Source organism: Hemiscyllium ocellatum, chromosome 29, assembly GCF_020745735.1.
Source record: "Hemiscyllium ocellatum isolate sHemOce1 chromosome 29, sHemOce1.pat.X.cur, whole genome shotgun sequence".
Taxonomy (NCBI): domain Eukaryota; kingdom Metazoa; phylum Chordata; class Chondrichthyes; order Orectolobiformes; family Hemiscylliidae; genus Hemiscyllium; species Hemiscyllium ocellatum.
Window position 1 is genome coordinate 44858662 of NC_083429.1, and position 17715 is coordinate 44876376.

Here is a 17715-nt window from a genome sequence, read left to right on the forward strand (position 1 = left end):
TAAGGGGTAAATGTAGGGGTATGGGTGGGTTGCGCTTCGGCGGGTCGGTGTGGACTTGTTGGGCCGAAGGGCCTGTTTCCACACTGTAAGTAATCTAATCTAAAGTCATACTGTTGATGTGGTGCACGCAGACTTAGTGTTCTTCCTCACATTCCCCCTGCAAAGCAGACATCTCATATCCTTGGAGAAACATCCCCAGTGATGCCTTTGCAAAATCTGGCCAATCCAGTGGCAGGAAAGGCACTGCAATAACATTGTCCTCTCTCAGGGCAAAATCTCCATGGTCATCAGCTGCGTTGGCTGGTCCACATTATTTGCATGCCTGAACTGCAACTTTTTCGATAAGATCTTAAACTAAGGACCAACCTGCCTGCTTAAATAGACGTAAAGATCTTCTTATTGATGAAGGGCAGGAGTACTCTGCCCAATGTCCTGTTACTCCTCCACATAATGAAATGTAGATTATCTAGTAACTGACGCATTACAACTTCTGGGAGCTCGTGTGCAAATCAAAGTGCTATGTCTCCTACATGACAACGATGACTAGATGTTGAAGGCAATTCTTTGGTGTAGAGTGCTAAGTGACGTCTTTGATAGTGACGGGCACTATATGAATGCAAGTCTGTCTTTTGTTAATAATAGTTGGAGAGGTAGAAAAAAACACATTTATATTTTACCTTTTTAGAAGGTGTATAATGCTTGGGGCAGATTCACAGTTTCACAGAACTGTTTGTATGACTCTTTTTCTCTGAGTGTTGGCTTTACTGGTGAAGTGTTTGGTTTGGTTATATTGGATGATGTTTTTTCTCTTCTTTCAGAATGGCGATACTAGACAGTATTAGAGCAACAGTTCTAAAGCCGGACTATTTTAAGGTACAAGTCAACTGCGAGGTCTCAAAAGGGCCAGCTTACCTTAAACCTGTGAAAGTCTTGTTCCAACCTGTTATTCTTATGTTTCTTTAATACTCTTGGGCTCTGACCTTGCTCCTGACAAAAGGAACCTCTCTGTTTTTCACTGATTTAAAATAAAATGACAATTTACAATTTAAAAAAAAACAACTCAGGCACAAATCATCACTTAGCAGGGATCTATATTAAATCCTCACACTGTTCTGAAAAGCTTGTGTGTTCATGTATCATGGGCCTCCTACTACTTGTTACAGAAAATTATGCATTATTTATAGATGCAGTTTTGCACCAGCTGGAACTTCCATTTTGCCTCTTGGCACGACTGAACTCTCTGTGTTCTCACTCCTTCTAGTTGGATAGTTTAAGGTCGTTATCATTCTCCCTGTGGAAACCTGCAGATAATAGTGGAGGAATAGATGTACAGTTTGACTTTGTAATTTCTTTTGTTATGAAGTTTTAGTTCTCAGTTTAGATTGGGAAGGCGGGCAGTGGTGTTCTTGAAGCTGAGGTGAATGGAGGAAGGTTTGATGGAGGTGTAAGAGGTTTTAAGACAAGGAAAAGCTAATCCCATTAGCTAATTCGGGGTGGCAATGACCCAGTGGCGTTATAGCTCGACTGTCAGTCCAAAGATCCAGTAATGTTTTGGGAAACTGAATTCAAATCCTGCCATAGTAATGGAAATTAAATTCAATAAAAATCTGGAATTAGATTAGATTAGATAGATTAGATTACCTACAGTGTGGAAACAGGCCCTTCGGCCCAACAAGTCCACACCGACCCGCCGAAGCGCACCCACCCAGACCCATTCCCCTACATTGACCCCTGCACCTAACACTACGGGCAATTTATCATGGCCAATTCATCTGACCTGCACATTTTTGGACTGTGGGAGGAAACCGGAGCACCCGGAGGGGACCCACACAGACACGGGGAGAATGTGCAAACTCCACACAGCCTGAGGTGGGAAATGAACCCAGATCTTTGGGGCTGTGAGGCAGCAGTGCTAACCACTGTGCCATCGTGCCGCCCACAAATCTGATGATGATCGTGAAGCCATTGTCAATTGTCAGAAAAACCCATCTGGTTCACAAATGTCCCATGGGGAAGGAAATCTGCTGTCCTTACCTGATCAAGCCAACACATGACTCCAGACCCACTGCAATGTGATCAACCTTTAATAGCTGTCTGGGCAATGAGGGAGAGGCAATAAATGTTGGCCTAGCCATCGGTGTCACATCATGTGATTGAATTTTTAAAAAAAGTATGGCCCGGGGGGATGCAGAGTTTGGGCAATAAGTGGAGGGGGAGTGTGAGGAAGAAGTTTTAACACATGACTGAGAATACTTCGCTATCATAGAATCCCTACAGTGTGGAAACAGGCCATTTGGCCCAACAAGTCCATACCGACCCTCCAAAGAGTAACCCACCCAGACTCATTCCCCAACCCTATTATCTTACATTTACCCTGACTAATGCACCTAACCTACATATCCCTGAACACTATGGGCAATTCCCCTAACCTGCACATCTTTTGATTGTGGGAGGAAACCGGAGCACCTGGTGGAAACCATAGCAAACATAGGGAAAATGTGCAAACTCCACACGGACAGACACCCGAGGCTGGAGTCGAACCCGAGTCCCTGGCGCTGCGAGGCAGCAGTGCTAACCACTGAGCTACTATGAGGGTGGTCTAAGTGAAGGTGATCAAAGATTTCCAAAGGAAATTGGGTGGAAAATTTGAAGGAAATGTAGTTGCAGGACTACAGGGATAGTGGAGGAGGGATGGGGATTGACTAGATGGTTCCACAGGAAGCTGGCGTGGAATCTGTGGGCCAAATGGCCTCCCTTTGTCAGTATAGCTCTATAAAGCGTGAATTATTGGTTGGAGGTTGGCTTTCCCCTTCGCTCTATGTTGTCCTTAGCTCGATGTCTCTTTTTGTTCACTCTGCTCCTAGGGTCATTATTTCTGTGCTAAATGTCTACTGTCGGCTGGCTACCCTGAATATGCAATGGTGGTGAATAGGAGAGGTACGGATCTCTGTCAGGCTGGAGGAGGCGATATCATAGCACTGCAGGAACAGAGAAGTGAAATTCAAGTGGAATTGAAAAATAAAGGTAATAAATGTTTGTCTAATGTTGGTTGTATTAAAATTAAGGATATACTGATGGATGGTGTTGATTAATTAGGTACCTTGAGCAAACATAAAGAGAAAGAGGCTCCTCACATGGCCAATAGGCACTAGGGTAAGAGTACTCTGAAATGACACTTTGATAACTTTTTGATTGCAACAATTGTAAAAGAGAGCTGCCTGGGTGGCTAGGCATTAATTAGAAAGGAGGCAAACATTTTGCAATACTATTTTCTTTAACTGGACTTAGTGTTAAGCAAAAGAATGGGATTTGTTTTCCTACTGGTCCAGCTGGGTTTGGGATTGTTACTGAAAAACCCTTTTCCATGGCTCTCTATGGATAGAAAGTGCAATGCTCAAAGACTGAAGAACCTACAAAGCAGATATTCCCTTCTCCATAACTTGAGGCTTGATTTATTTTTGTTGAGCTAGTCACGAAAGGAGCCAAAGTGAGTTCTGTCAACTGTTTGAAGATTGTAGGTGTTTGATTAAACAATTTCATACAAGGACAAGACAGCCAGAAATGGGTTTGATTAAATGGCCTTTACATATATAAGGTTACAACAACAGGCCTACTAGCCTAGACCTATCCCGTATACACCCTTCCTACAGCTAGCCAAACGTTTGTCTACTGATGTCATCAATATCCCAGCATGCCTCTAGATTTGTTTGAATACTTATCAGACCCCATTTTGTCGGGGGAAGTGGTGGCGCAGTGGCGATATAACTGGATTATTAAAGCAAAGACCCAGGCTAATGCTGTGACGACACTGGGTCAAATCCCATTATGGGGTGAATTTTTCAGTGAAAAATTTTGAGTCTTAAAAAGACAAGCCAGTGTAATGGTGACCATGAAGCCATTGGCCTAGCCAGTGACACCGGCATCCTATGAACAAAAACTACTGTACGCACTCATTTCTGTGAGGAAACCAGTTTAAATCACTTGGATGTTGTAGCGTAGTGATAGTGTTATTGGAGTAATTCATAGGTTGGAAATGATGTTCCAGAGGCATGAGTTCAAATCCTGCCATGGTACCTGATGGAATTTAAATTAGTTTAATTGATGTACATATCTATGACTCTATGGCTCTATTTGGAATAGAATGCTTGTTTCACTGATTCTGATTGTGATTGTAATGGTCATTACTATAACTATTAGATGGTTGAAAAATGTTGATAACCAAAAGGGGGAGGAAGACTACTGACCCACATGTAACTTCAGACCCACAGTCCCAGGGTTAACTCTTAACCACCCATTGCTACCTGGTCAAGGGTGGTTTCTGGATGCATATGGTAAATGTCAGCCTTGCCAATGACCATCACATTCCCAGAATGAAGTTTTAGAAAGTTTTATTTGACATCCTGTGTGAAACTGCTCAGGAAGGAATTACCCAAAGTGCTTCACAAGAGCATTCTCAGATAAAAAATTGACACTGAGCTTAAGAATGAGTTGTTAGAACAAGTAACTAAGTCTTGGTTAAGGAGGCATGTATAAGGGAGCAAAGAGAATTGGAGAAACAGTCAGAAATGCTGAGGACATGTGGGATCCCTACAGTAACAAATATTCATTTTGTCTTCATAGGAAACTTTGAAACTACGAACGGGCAAAACAGTTCAAGGTAAGCGGCGTGTTTAACACTTGACACCTCAGTTTTAGCTCAGTCTGCTGCTGCACCTGTAGCATTGCAAAACTAAAGTCAGTGAAGAATGGGGCAATCTTTCCACTGGTTGGAGTCAAACCCAGTACAAACAAAAATGGTTGTGATTGTTTGAGGTCCTTCAGCTCCAGGATGTCTCTGAAGGAATTCCTCAGGGTAGAGACTTTAGCTCAACCACCTCCAGCTGCTTCAGCCAATGAGCTTCCCTCCATCATAAGGTCAGAAGTGGGCATGTTCACAGATGATTGCTCAGTGTTCAGCATCATTTGTGACTGCTCAGATACTGAAACTGTTCCATGTCCAAGTGCAGCAAGACTTGGACATTACCTATGTTTAGGATGACATGTGGCGAGTAACATTCATGCAACACAAGTGCCAGGCAATGACAAGAGAAAATCCAACTATTACCATCACTGAATCCGTCATAATCAACATCCTGGGTTTACCATTGATCAGAAACTGAACTGGACTAGCCAACTAAGTACTGTGGCTACAAGAGCAGGTCAGAGGCTAGAAATCCTACAGTGTGTAACTCACCACCTGACTCCCCAAAACCTGTCTACCGTCTACAAGGCACAAGTCAGGATTGTGATGCAATACTCCCCAGTTGCCTGGATGTGTGCAGCGCCAGCAACACACAAGAAATTTGACACTATCCATGAGAAAACAACCTGCTTGGTTGACACGATCTCTACAATCATACAGTCCCTCCACCACCACCGCTCAGTAGCAGAAATTCTCCAAGATACTTTAGACAGCAGCTTTCAAATCCACTTCTGTCTGGAAGGACAAGAGTAACAGGGACATGGGACCAAACAGGTGGATGAGGATAAAGCAGGTGATATGGTGTATATGGATTTCAGTAGGGTGATCAGGTTTCCCATGGTAGGCTATAGCACAAAATACAGAGGCACGGGATTGAGGGTGATTTAGCGCTTTGGATCAGAAAGTAGCTAGCTGAAGGAAGACAGAGAGTAGTGCTTGATGGGAAATATTCATCCTGGAATTCACTTACTGGAGGTGTACCACAAGGATCTGTTTTGGGACCACTGTTGTTTCTCATTTATTTAAATGACGTGCTTGAGGGCATAGAAGGATTGGTTAGTAAATTTGCTGATGACACTAAGGTCAGTAGAGTTGTGGATAGTGATAAAGGATGTTGTAGGTTACAGAGAGACATAGATAAGCTGCAGAGTTGGGCTGAGAGGTGGCAAATAGAGTTTAATGCGGAAAAGTGTGAGGTGATTCACTTTGGAAGGGCCAACAGCAATAAAGAGTACTGGGCTAATGGTAAGATTCTTGACAGTGTAGATGAGCAGAGAGATCTCAGTGTCCAGGTACATAAATCGTTGAAAATTGCTGCCCAGGTTGATAGGGTTGTTAAGAAGGCATACGGTGTGTTAGCTTTTATTAGTAGAGGCATTGAGTTTCAGAACCATGAGATCATGCTGCAGCTGTGCAAAACGTTTGAAGTATTGTGTACAGTTCTGGTCACCACATTATAGGAAGGATGTGGAAGCTTTGGAAAGAGTTCAGAGGAGATTTACTGGGATGTTGCCTGGTATGGAGGGAAGGTCTTCCAAGGAAAGGCTGAGGGACTTGAGGCTGTTAGTGAGAAGAAGGTTGAGAGATGACTTAATCAATATATATAAGATAATCAGAGGGTTAGATAGGTTGAACAGTGAGAGCCTTTTTCCTCTGTTGGCGCTGGCTAGCACGAGGGGACATAGGTTTAAATTGAGCGGTGATAGATATAGGACAACTGTCATAGGAAGGTTTTTTTACTCAGAGTAGTGGGGCATGGAATGCATTGCCTGTAACAGTAGTAGACCTGCCAACTTTAAGAGCATTTAAATGGTCATTGGATAGGGGCTTCAGATTGGTTCCACAGGTCGGCGCAAAATCGAGGTCCGAAGGGTATGTACTGCACTGTGTTCTATTTTCTAATGTCACCACCTGCAAGTTCCTGTCCAAGCCACTTGCCATCCACAGTTAGAAATAGTTTTCTGTTTCTTCAGTGTTGCTGAATCAAAATCCTGAAGCTCCCTCCCCTAAAGCATTGAGTCTGCTTACAGCACATGGACTGCAGCAGTTAACTTTCTCAAGGACAACTAGGGATGGGCATTAATTGCTGTTCAGCATGCTATCCTATGCAATGAAGTGAGGTGAACATATATAGAGGAACTTGAAGGAAAACCAGATTAACATCACAGGAGAGCAGAATAAACCAGGAGTACAGAATCTGAAAAGAGACGTGTTGCTGAAGGTTTTTGTACTCGTCAGGACAGATTCACGAATGCCACATTTTAAAAAAAAATCACAATTAATATCACAAGGGGTAAAGTAAAGTATTAATAATGGAAAGGACATAGATCTTGGTGTGCAGAGGACAATTTCAAATTTTACAGATGACACAAAACATGGAATCATTGCAAACTGTGAGAACAGCGTGGAACTTCAGAAGGACATTGACAAGTTTGGATAGTGGCTAGATTCATGGTATTTGAAGTTTAATGTGGAGAAGTGTGAGGTAATACTGTAAAGAATATGGAGAGAGAGAGAGGGTACTAAGCAAAGGGTATTATTTGTAGGATATGCAGGAACAAGGAGACATTAGTGTATATGTCATTAAAAGTGACAAAATAGGCAGAGAGAGCTGATGATATAACATATATAATATGTGGACATAGGGCTGAAGTGCAGAGGGATTATGTTGAACTTGTATATGATACTAGTTAGGCCTCAGCTGGAGCATTGTGTGCAGTTCTGAGCACCATGGTTGAGGAATGATGTGAATGCACTAAAGAGTGTGTAGAAATGATTAAACGAGAATCATCCCATGGATATGAGGATAGATTGGAGATGTTGAGCCTGTTTTCCTTGGAAAGGCAAAGGCAGAGAGGAACTGTGATGGAAGTTTTCAAGCTCTTGAGGATTCTGGACAGAGTAGGCAGCGAATCCCCACTTGTAAAAGTATGGAGAACCAGAGTATCAGTTTTACAATGTTTTGCAAAAGAAGTGAATGTGCGATAGGAAAAAGGTTTTTCACACGAGTGGTCTGGGTTTGCAATGCCTTGCCTGGAATTGGGGCGGAGGCAGATTTTATTAAGCTATTCAAGACGTCTTCAGATGGTTTCTGTGTAAAAGCGTGTAGTGTTGTGGCAAAAAGACAAGAGTTTGGCACTGTCAAAGTGCTGAAAGAGTTGGTGTAGACCTAGTGGGCTGAATGGCCACCTTTTATATGATAACCATTTTGTGGTTCCAGGGTTGATTGGCTGGCTGAGGCGTTGCCATGGAAAAATTAACAGGAGACTACAGGCCTAACAAGCCCCTGGGAAAGTCAAGCAAGGGACAAGGCTAAGATATAGATCACTTCTAGCAAGCATAGATTAGCCACGTTGTAAACTTGACTGATGTGGTCAAAGCTGAAAAGGTGTTGCTGGTTAAAGCACAGCAGGTTAGGCAGCATCCAAGGAACAGGAAATTCGACGTTTCGGGCATAAGCCCTTCACCAGGAATGAGGAGAGGGTGCCAGGCAGGCTCAGATAAAAGGTAGGGAGGAGGGACTTGGGGGAGGGGCGATGGAGATGTGATAGGTGGAAGGAGGTCAAGGTGAGGGTGATAGGCTGGAGTGGGGTGGGGACGGAGAGGTCAGGAAGAAGATTGCAGGTTAGGAGGGCGGTGCTGAGTTGAGGGAACCGACTGAGACAAGGTGGGGGGAGGGGAAATGAGGAAACTGGAGAAATCTGAGTTCATCCCTTGTGGTTGGAGGGTTCCCAGGCGGAAGATGAGGCGCTCCTCCTCCAGTCGTCTTGTTGTTATGTTCTGCCGGTGGAGGAGTCCAAGGACCTGCAAGTCCTCGGTGGAGTGGGAGGGAGAGTTAAAGTGTTGAGCCACGGGGTGGTTGGGTTGTTGAGTAAGTGCTCCCCAGTCACTCAACCACATTTGCAAATAGGTGATTTGTTTTGGGTTACCGTGGCCAGTCGAGAGTTGAGTTGTCAATCAGCAACCTTTTTCTCTTGCAATCTAAATTGTTGTGACTATTGAAAATCTGTCATTTTTTCATTTGTGCTGACTGATGCAAAGCCAGTAGCTCAGGAATGTACCTGGCTCCTCAGCAATGTGAGGAGACAAGTGTCATAGAGTCATAGAGATGTACAGCATGGAAACAGACCCTTCGGTCCAACCCGTCCATGCCGACCAGATATCCCAACCCAATCTAGTCCCACCTGCTAGCACCCAGCACATATCCCTCCAAACCCTTCCTATTCATATACCCATCCAAATGCCTCTTAAATGTTGCAATTGTTCCAACCTCCACCACATCCTCTGGCAGCTCATTCCATACACGTACCACCCTCAGCGTGAAAAAGTTGCCCCTTTTCCACCCTAAACCTATGCCCTCTAGTTCTGGACTCCCCAACCCCAGGGAAAAGACTTTGTCTATTTATCCTATCCATGCCCCTCATAATTTTGAAATAGTGCTGAGGCTATATGATGGGAGGTTGGAGGCTCTGGTTGAGTATTAACAGCTGTAAGGACACAGGTTGTTGGGTAGTATCTGTAGATTCATTACCAGCAACTCTTATTCTTCTTTTTCTTTATCCTTGAGGCCTCTGTCAGTATCCTGCGCTCTGTAAGTGAATTCAGGAACTCACCAGCCTTGGACACTGAAGTTAAATTCCACAATTCCACAATGCCATTTTACTTCCTCTTGTGAATGATTTGGTTCAAATCAGTCGGGTGATTGACAGAAGAACAGTCCCATCCTTTCATTCCCAATTGTGCTCATTTCCCGTGGGCTGTTGGGGATTGTCATGCAGCTCTAGTTGATTTGGAGAAACTCTCAAATAAATTTGAGCCAGCTGTTTTTTTATTATTCTTTCATGGGACATGAGCAACTCTGGTATGACCAACTCTCCCTGTTGCAGTCTGTAGTGGAGGTGGAACCACGGTGCTGAGAGGAATTTCCAATGTACTGCCCCAGTGACATTGAAGGAGCAATGATGCGGTTTCAAGTCAGGATGGCTTTCAGGGGAACTTGAAGGGGAGTGTGTTCCCATGCAGCAGCTGTCACTGTTTTTCTTGATGGCAGAGATTTGGGAGGTGCTGTCAAAAAGTCAAGTGTGTAATCGGGAAGGGTTCATATGAAGGATTGTGGAACTTTTTGTTGGAATAGATGATTGGTGATGAGTTTGTTGAAACTTTGAAGACCAACAACACTTTGCTCGTCAACCCTTGAGGGGTAGAAAGCAAAGGTATGCAAATGAGATTAAGGTGGAGATCAGCGTGGTCTAGTTCATTATCAGAGTTGGATGGCTGAATGTTTAACTTCTATCTTTGTGGTATCGTTTGATCCTGTCATCATCCAGGTCTGCCCCTATCCTAGTCTCTCTGTTTTGCTTTGCTCAGTAAAAAGGGAACAATCTCGAGTGGTCAGGACAGCCCTATCACCGAGCTGGTGTCGGATTCAGACAATGGCCAGGATTATATTGAATCTCTAGAAGACAAGGAAGCAACCCGTGCGTCCAAAGGGGAAGAGTTCCAGGTAATGTTGCTGAAAAGAAAAATATGTCGCTGAAGCTTTTTTGTTTGCAAATGCAAGAAGGCCAAATTTCAAATGATCACAACAATATACACTGCAGGAGAAAAGGTATTGGCTGGCAATTTGGCAACAAAATGTTCCGACTGTGAAAGCAACGGGGAATGATGGGCTCCCCAAGCTAATTAAAAAAAAATGCAAGGCTTGAATATGTTCCTTTTGTTTGCAGAAAGTAAGACTTATAAATGTATCTCTCTTCTAGCCAATGAAAGTGAGCCACAGTTACAAGGCTCGACTTATTAGCTTGAACTGGCTTGTTGATATAGCTATTAGCACACTCAGGACTGATCAACTCTTGCTGCTCAATCCTGGAATCGGATCTAATAATAGATATTTTGCTTTCAGGTAAGGTTTAGATTTGTTTGGACTGAATTCCTTTCATATGTCCTCCTTCGTAAAGTCAGGCCAGGCCCCTACCCAACTGTGAGCAATGGGATTGCAGTTTACTGCACCCTCTCACTAGTCAGAAAGCACAGGCTTTGTTCCTCATCTATTGGTGCCTTGATCAACTTTCAGGAGTGAACTGGTATCGACCTGTACATTAATTTAGATCATTAGTGACATACAATTCACACTTGGATTCACACAATTCACAACATTCCTCTTTCCGTTAAAATAATGGTGCTAACCTTTTTAAAAATAAATAAGCTAAATAAACCCACATGAGAGAATGTGATGATTCTGAGTGGTTTGAATTGTTTTCATGGCAAGAACAAGTTTCCTCTCACAGTTTTGGCGCCCAGTGATGTAGTCTAATAAAAACAGATCATCCCACTTAATGACTTGCTTCTTTCTCCAGGCAGTCTGGGAAAACCTGATTGATGACTTAACAGAAAAAAATGTCAAAACATTTGGTGAGTCAGGAAGTAATATCTGTTGCACTTGCCCTTGTCTGTAATTCCTCTTTTCCTCTTTGTTAACTCATGCTGTCTCTCACAAGTTTTCCCCTTTCTTTCCTCACATGATTTTCCACCCTCATCTATTCATATCTCATGTTGTTGCTGCGCAAAACTATGATAAGAAAACTTCCCAGTTGTCTTGCTGGGAGTTTGGCTGTTCCCTGTATCACTGCCGCAACTCTCAAACCTTACTGTGCACAGTCCCTCTGTTCAAATTGCCTGGTGAACCCATTCAGCTTGAAACTGTATGGGATACTCACGCAATTCATATGCTTGGCAGCAGCAGAGAGGGCTCCAGGTTGATGTCAAATGAGAGAAACTGCTTTCCTTCTCAACTATAGCCCCCTGCCCTGATAGCTGAGGGCAGCACTTATTGGAAGTGTGGATCCATTGCTGACACTGTCTTGTCTTATGGTCAGAAAGTTTTACTCAATCCAGAGACTTGGAGATAATCCAGGCTCGCTCTTGCAATGCAACACTGTGGGAAATGCTGCCCTTTAGACATATTGCAGCTGTACAGGACATTAGTTAGGCCACTGTTGGAATATTGTCTGCAGTTCTGGTCTCCTTCCTATTGGAAAGATATTGTGAAACCTGAAAGGGTTCAGAAAAGATTTACAAGGATGTTGCCAGGGTTGGAGGACTTGAGCTATAGGGAGAGGCTGAACAGGCTGGGGCTGTTTTCCCTGGAGCGTCAGAGTTTGAGGAGTGATCTTAGAGGTTTATAAAATCATAAGGGGCATGGATAGGATAAATAGACAAAATATTTTCCCTGGGATGGGGGAGTTCAGAACTAGAGGGCATAGGTTCAGGGTGAGAGGGGAAAGATAGAAAAGAGACCTAAGGGGCAACTTTTTCATGCAGAGGGTGGCACGTGTATGGAATGAGCTGCCGGAGGAAGTGATGGAGGCTGATACAATTACGGCATTTAAAAGGCATTTGGATGGGTATATGAATAGGAAGGATTTAGGGGGTATGGGCCAAGTGCTGGTAAATGGGACTAAATTAATTTAGAATATCTGGTCAGCATGTTTGAGTTGTTTCCATGCTGTATATCTCTATAAGATGTTATACTGAAGTCCCCACCTGCCTTTTTAAGGTGGGTATAAATATTCTGTTGAACTATTTTTTATCCTAGAGCTATCCTCAGTGTCCAGGCTGATATTTATAGGTATCCCTCACTATCGAAACATAGAGCGCTCCTATGCAACCTTTCATAAGCTGAAATGGCGTGAAGCACAGAAGCATTAATTTTTCTGTGAAACATTTTTGCCTTTTTCGTAAAATGAAAATCGTCTTTGGATTTCTTTTGGTTAGCAAAAGCAGGTACTAATGTAGGTCTTTTGTAAAAGCAAAGTGGCATGAAAATGAACTTTTGAAAATTGGGGTTACCTATTTCCTTTAACCACCGATTATCCAGTCATCATTTTGCTCATGGTGGGAGCTTGCTTGTCTGTAACACACCAACTGCAGTGGTTTCGGAAGGCAGCTCACCACCACCTTCTCAAGGACAGTTAGGGATGAGAAATAAATGCTGACCCAGCCTGTGACACTCGCGTCCCAGTGAGTGAATAAAACTAAATTCAGCAAAAAACATGTGGAAGTACAAGAGAGAAACCAGAATACAGGCCAAGGTCTGTCTGAATTGTCCTCAGTGCCCTTGTTACTTCAGAAGGAGCCAATTCACTGCCTCTTATTTTTCAGCCTCTCACCTTGCAGGGCGACCCCCAATAATTTTGAGCTCCTCCAAATGTGTGTTACTTGCACCCAGGCTCACATCATGTCCCAGTCACCTGTCGCTCCTGGGCTTGCTGGCTTCTTATCTCCAAGTGCATTGATTTAAAATTCCTCTCCTCATTCAACTCCCTCCATTACCATGCCCCTCTCCAACCCTGTAAATTTGTCCAGCCCCATACCCTATCCTGTTCGTCCCCTTTGTACCGCCACGTCCCCATCCTCTTCGCTCACCTCCGTTAGAACTTAGAAACTCCTCCGATTCAGATCTCTTGCACGATCGCTGTCTCCATTGCTCCAAAATTAATGGTGCTTCCACCAGCAGCTGAAACTCTACCATTTCCTCCTTTTATCCTCTCCTGCCCCTCCCTGTCCTTCAACTCCAATCTCTTCGACCCAAGCTAGTGATCACTTAATATTTACTTGTTTAGGTGGTTGTCAGTCTTGTTTCTCTTTCTCTGTGATTACACCTTGGGACATTCCTTTGATATAGAGGTGCTGTTTGAATGCTCACTTTAGTTGCCATACATTTGCCCTTGATTCTGTGTGTCTTGTTCTAGATGAACTTCTTGAAAAGGAGTCTGAGCGAAGTATTCCAAGCAAGAGGCCAGCCCCCAAAGCTGAAAAGACACAGCCGGTAAAAATACGCAGTAGCATCGTGGCCCTACCTTTTCCATCGTCATTGCAAAACTGGGGAGGTGTAGTCAGGTGTAATCAGCTGAGGCCAGAGCAAAATGCTGTAGATGCTAGAAAGCTGAAGTGAGAATCTAAAAGGATGGATGTGCTCAGCAGGTCCAACAGCATCTGCTAATGGAGGGAGAGTTAATGACCCTTCATCAGAAGCAGGACCCTTCATGGGGTCAATTCTCCTGCTCCTCTGATGCTCCTTGACCTGCTGTGCTTTTCCCAGCTCCACATTTTATCGACTCTGACTTCGCAGCATCTGCAGTCCTTGCTACCTCCATGAGCATAGATCAGGTGAATAGCAAGGGTCTTTTCCTTAGGGTGGGGGAGCATATTTTTAAGGTGAGAGGACAAAGATTTAAAAATGAGGGGCAACTTTTTACATAGGCAGTCGTGTAATGTGGGTACAGTTACAATTACAACATTTCAAAGATTTAAAAGACATTTAGATAAGTAATGAATAGGAAAGATTTAGAGGGATATGGACGAGGGACTGGTTTAGTTTGGAAACATGGTTGGCAAAGATTAATTGGACCGAAGGGTCTGTTTCCTTGCTGTATGACTCTATGATACTGGGGAATAGACAAATGACTCTCTAAGAGTGAGAGTGTCTGCTCATCCTAGTGTTAAATTGATTGAGTCCAAGTACATTCTCTCCAGACTGCACTTCCCTCATTCTGCCCTGAGGTCTCCAAAATGCACCAGTACCATGGAGCCCTCCTGCTGGGATCCCACTGCTCTTCATGGGCAGCACGGTGGCACAGTGGTTAGCACGGCTGCCTAACAGCGCCAGAGACCCAGGTTCAATTCCCGACTCAGGTGACTGACTGTGTGGAGTTTGCATGTTCTCTCCATGTCTGCGTGGGTTTCCTCCGGGTGCTCTGGTTTCCTCCCACAGTCCAAAGATGTGCGGGCCAGGTGAATTGGCCATGCTAAATTGCCCATAGTGTTAGGCAAAGAGTAAATGTAGGGGTATGGGTGGGTTGCGCTTTGGCAGGTCGGTGTGGACTTGTTGGGCTGAAGGGCCTGTTTCCACACTGTTTCCACTAATCTAATCTAATCATTGTACAGCAAGCCCCGTAGGGAACAGATTAACATTCCTTTGAGGAATGGGGGTGGGGAGGGTCAATTAGCTGTTCCTGCTGCCAGTATGTATGTCAGCCTGACATCAGGTTCACAAAGCTCATTGTCGAATTCAGCTTGCGGCGTGTGAGAGGTCACCATACACAGGCATTTGTTTTTATCAGACAAATTCAGAATATCACTTTGAGTTAAATTGCTAGAAAAATGCCACAAATTCAAACGAGACAATTCTTTTTATGGATTTTGGAGAATGGATAGAGGAAACAGCCTTAGAATAATTTTAATAATCTGCAGGAGCGGGGAGATTTCAGGATTTTTGTAGCTGAACAAATTCCCTCCCTTCACCTCAACCATTATTCTCTGGCCTCTTGCTGTACGATCTTTGTGTCAAATCATTAGCTGTGCACTTTGATGTTCTTTTTAGGGCGAAGAACTTCCTCCAGATCCTAATGGGCACCCGTAAGTAGTGAAACCTGCCAAATGTACAAGTAAATTATTGTTCACCTGTTCCATGCTCCCATCTCACCTCCCCACTGCCCTCATCTCCCCTTCCTCACTCCGCCCCCCCCACCCTTGCCCCAGCAGACAGCCAGTTCCCAGCCTCTGTGACTGAGTTGTGTTACCTCATCATTGGGATGGTAGGGGGTAGGTGATGGGGAGGGCAAGTGAAGTGAAGCAATTTCTGCCAGTGGTTCAGAGAATCCTCTGAGGAGCCTTGGGCACTGCATTTCTAATATGTTGTTGTGGTTCTGTTCGCCAAGCTGGGAGTTTGTGTTGCTCGGCGAACAAAACCACAACAATGAGCACCCGAGCTACAAATCTTCTCCCAAACTTTGAATTCCTGATATGCCTTGACCTTTGGGAAGCTCCAAGGGGTAGGTAACTCTGTCAGCCTCTGTGATCCTGGGCTTAAGGTCAGGCAGGAAGCTGCTGTGTGTAAACTGCTGGTGCATCACAGTTCACTCAGAGTCTCAGTTGTAGTTGGGAACTGATGGATGGTAGTGGCTCTGACTTGCACTCCATACCCTGGCTGACTAGGAATCTCTCCCACTCTTCCTGCCCAGCGGTGTGTGGCAAAAGGGAGTTGCAGATCAGTACTTGACCAGTTTGTTTGCATTTCAATCGCACCTTTGAATGGCCAGGAGTGGGACTTGAACCCAGAGCACTGGGCTCAGGGACACTACCTATTGCGCCACAAAACCACCACGATCGCTTCGCACAAGCCTGACTGGGTACAGTGCTGGTGGCACGTGAAGTCTGAGTATTTGACTGAAGTGGCAATTGAAAACAGGAGGCGGGTTCAATCGAGGTGTTCAGCCGGGCACGGTTAGATGTGTGTGCAGGGTTTTGGGGGGGGAGGGGGACACACCAGGTATGGTTAGACGTGTGTGCAGAGTGTAGAGGGGGGGCGGGGTGCCAAATAGCCTTATCCTGTGCCATGACAATTCTCACTGAGGGAATTGGTGCCGAAAAATCACGTGAAGGAGAACAAAGTCACGAAGAATAAAATGAAGGCGTTTTGTTCCAATTAGTTGCCAGAGCTTCACATATCTCTCTACTTTAGACATGTAGAGAAAGATGGATCGAAGAGGATGTCTCCCACAGAAGCTAAACCTGCAGGTAAATGAATTAAAGGTTTCCATTCACCTCTCAGTTTATTTCTTACCCTTGTATTCAACTACAATTTCTAACTAGCAAACTGAAAATCAATGCTCCTTCTCTTCTACATGCTTTCCATAGCGATTAAATTAAGCTCGGATTCCCCTTTTGGAATATTCTTTCTGTACATCTACTCCATTACTTACTTTCTGCAAATCCTTATAAAAGTTAAAATTGGGAATGATTTGATTTTCTTGTCACACTTCCCTTTGTTCGGAGGACTTGATATCTTCATTATAGTTTAAATTGGGAGAAAGTGAGGACTGCAGATGCTGGAGTACCAGAGTTGAAAAATGTGGTGCTGGAAAAACACAGCAGGCCAGGCAGCATCCGAGGATCAGGAGAATCGACGTTTTGGGCATAAGCCCTTCTTCAGGAATGAGGCTGGTGTGCCAAGTGGGCTGAGAAAGAAGGTAGTGGGGAGGGATGCTGGAAATACGATAGGTGGAAGGAGGTGAGGATGAGCGTGATAGGCCGGAGAGGTCGGGAGAAGATTGCAGGTCAAGAGGGTGGTGCTGAATCCGAGGGTTGGGACTGAGGTAAGGTGGGGGGGGAGGGGAAATGAGGAAGCTGGAGAAATCTATATTCATCCTGTGTGGTTGGAGGGTTCCTAGGCGGAAGATGAGGCGCTCTTCCTCCAGGTGTCGTGTGGCCAGGGTCAGATGATGGAGGAGGCCAAGTCACGGCGGAGTGGGAAGGGGAGTTAAAGTGTTCAACCATGGGGCGGTTGGGTTGGTTGGTACGGGTGTCCCAGAGGTGTTCCCTGAAACGTTCTGCAAGTAGGTAGACTGTCTCCCCAATGTAGAGGAGACCACATTGGGTGCACCCTCCAACTGCATCTTCCGCCTAGGAGCCTTCCAACCACATGGGATGAATGCAGATTTCTCCAGCTTCCTCATTTCCCCTCCCCTCACCTTATCTCAGCCCAACCCTCGGATTCAGCACTGCCCTCTTGACCTGCAATCTTCTTCCCGACCTCTCCGCCCCCACCCCCTCTCCGGCCTATCACCCTCAACCTCACCTCCTTCCACCTATCATATTCCCAGCGTCCCTCCCCCAAATTCCTTCCCCCCTACCTTTTATCTCGGCCTGCTTGGCACACCAGCCTCATTCCTGAAGAAGGGCTTGTGCCCGAAACGTCGATTCTCCTGCTCCTCGGATGCTGCCTGGCCTGCTGTATTTTTCCAGCACCACATTTTTCAATTATAGTTTAAATTGTTTACCTTGCACCAAAGCAATACAAATAGTTGCTAATCCCTTGGTGTGAGCCGATAAAACACACTGAATAGTTCAAATCTGCTTTCTGCACCGTGAACCAGAGCCAATGGACCTTGGGCTACTTCAGAGGATCAACAGAA

General features: G+C 44.7%; 1 protein-coding gene across 1 annotated transcript in view; it reads left to right on the forward strand.

Moving 5' to 3' along the window:
* Nucleotides 1–17715, forward strand: part of LOC132829533 (E3 ubiquitin-protein ligase DZIP3-like) — a 118192-nt gene that overhangs the window by 45242 nt on the left and 55235 nt on the right. The window contains exons 10-17 of the mRNA XM_060846758.1: nucleotides 819–873; nucleotides 2865–3024; nucleotides 4621–4657; nucleotides 10109–10244; nucleotides 11098–11152; nucleotides 13492–13568; nucleotides 15123–15157; nucleotides 16263–16318. Of these exons, the coding sequence (XP_060702741.1) occupies nucleotides 819–873; nucleotides 2865–3024; nucleotides 4621–4657; nucleotides 10109–10244; nucleotides 11098–11152; nucleotides 13492–13568; nucleotides 15123–15157; nucleotides 16263–16318 (611 nt within the window). The remainder of the gene's footprint in view (nucleotides 1–818; nucleotides 874–2864; nucleotides 3025–4620; nucleotides 4658–10108; nucleotides 10245–11097; nucleotides 11153–13491; nucleotides 13569–15122; nucleotides 15158–16262; nucleotides 16319–17715) is intronic.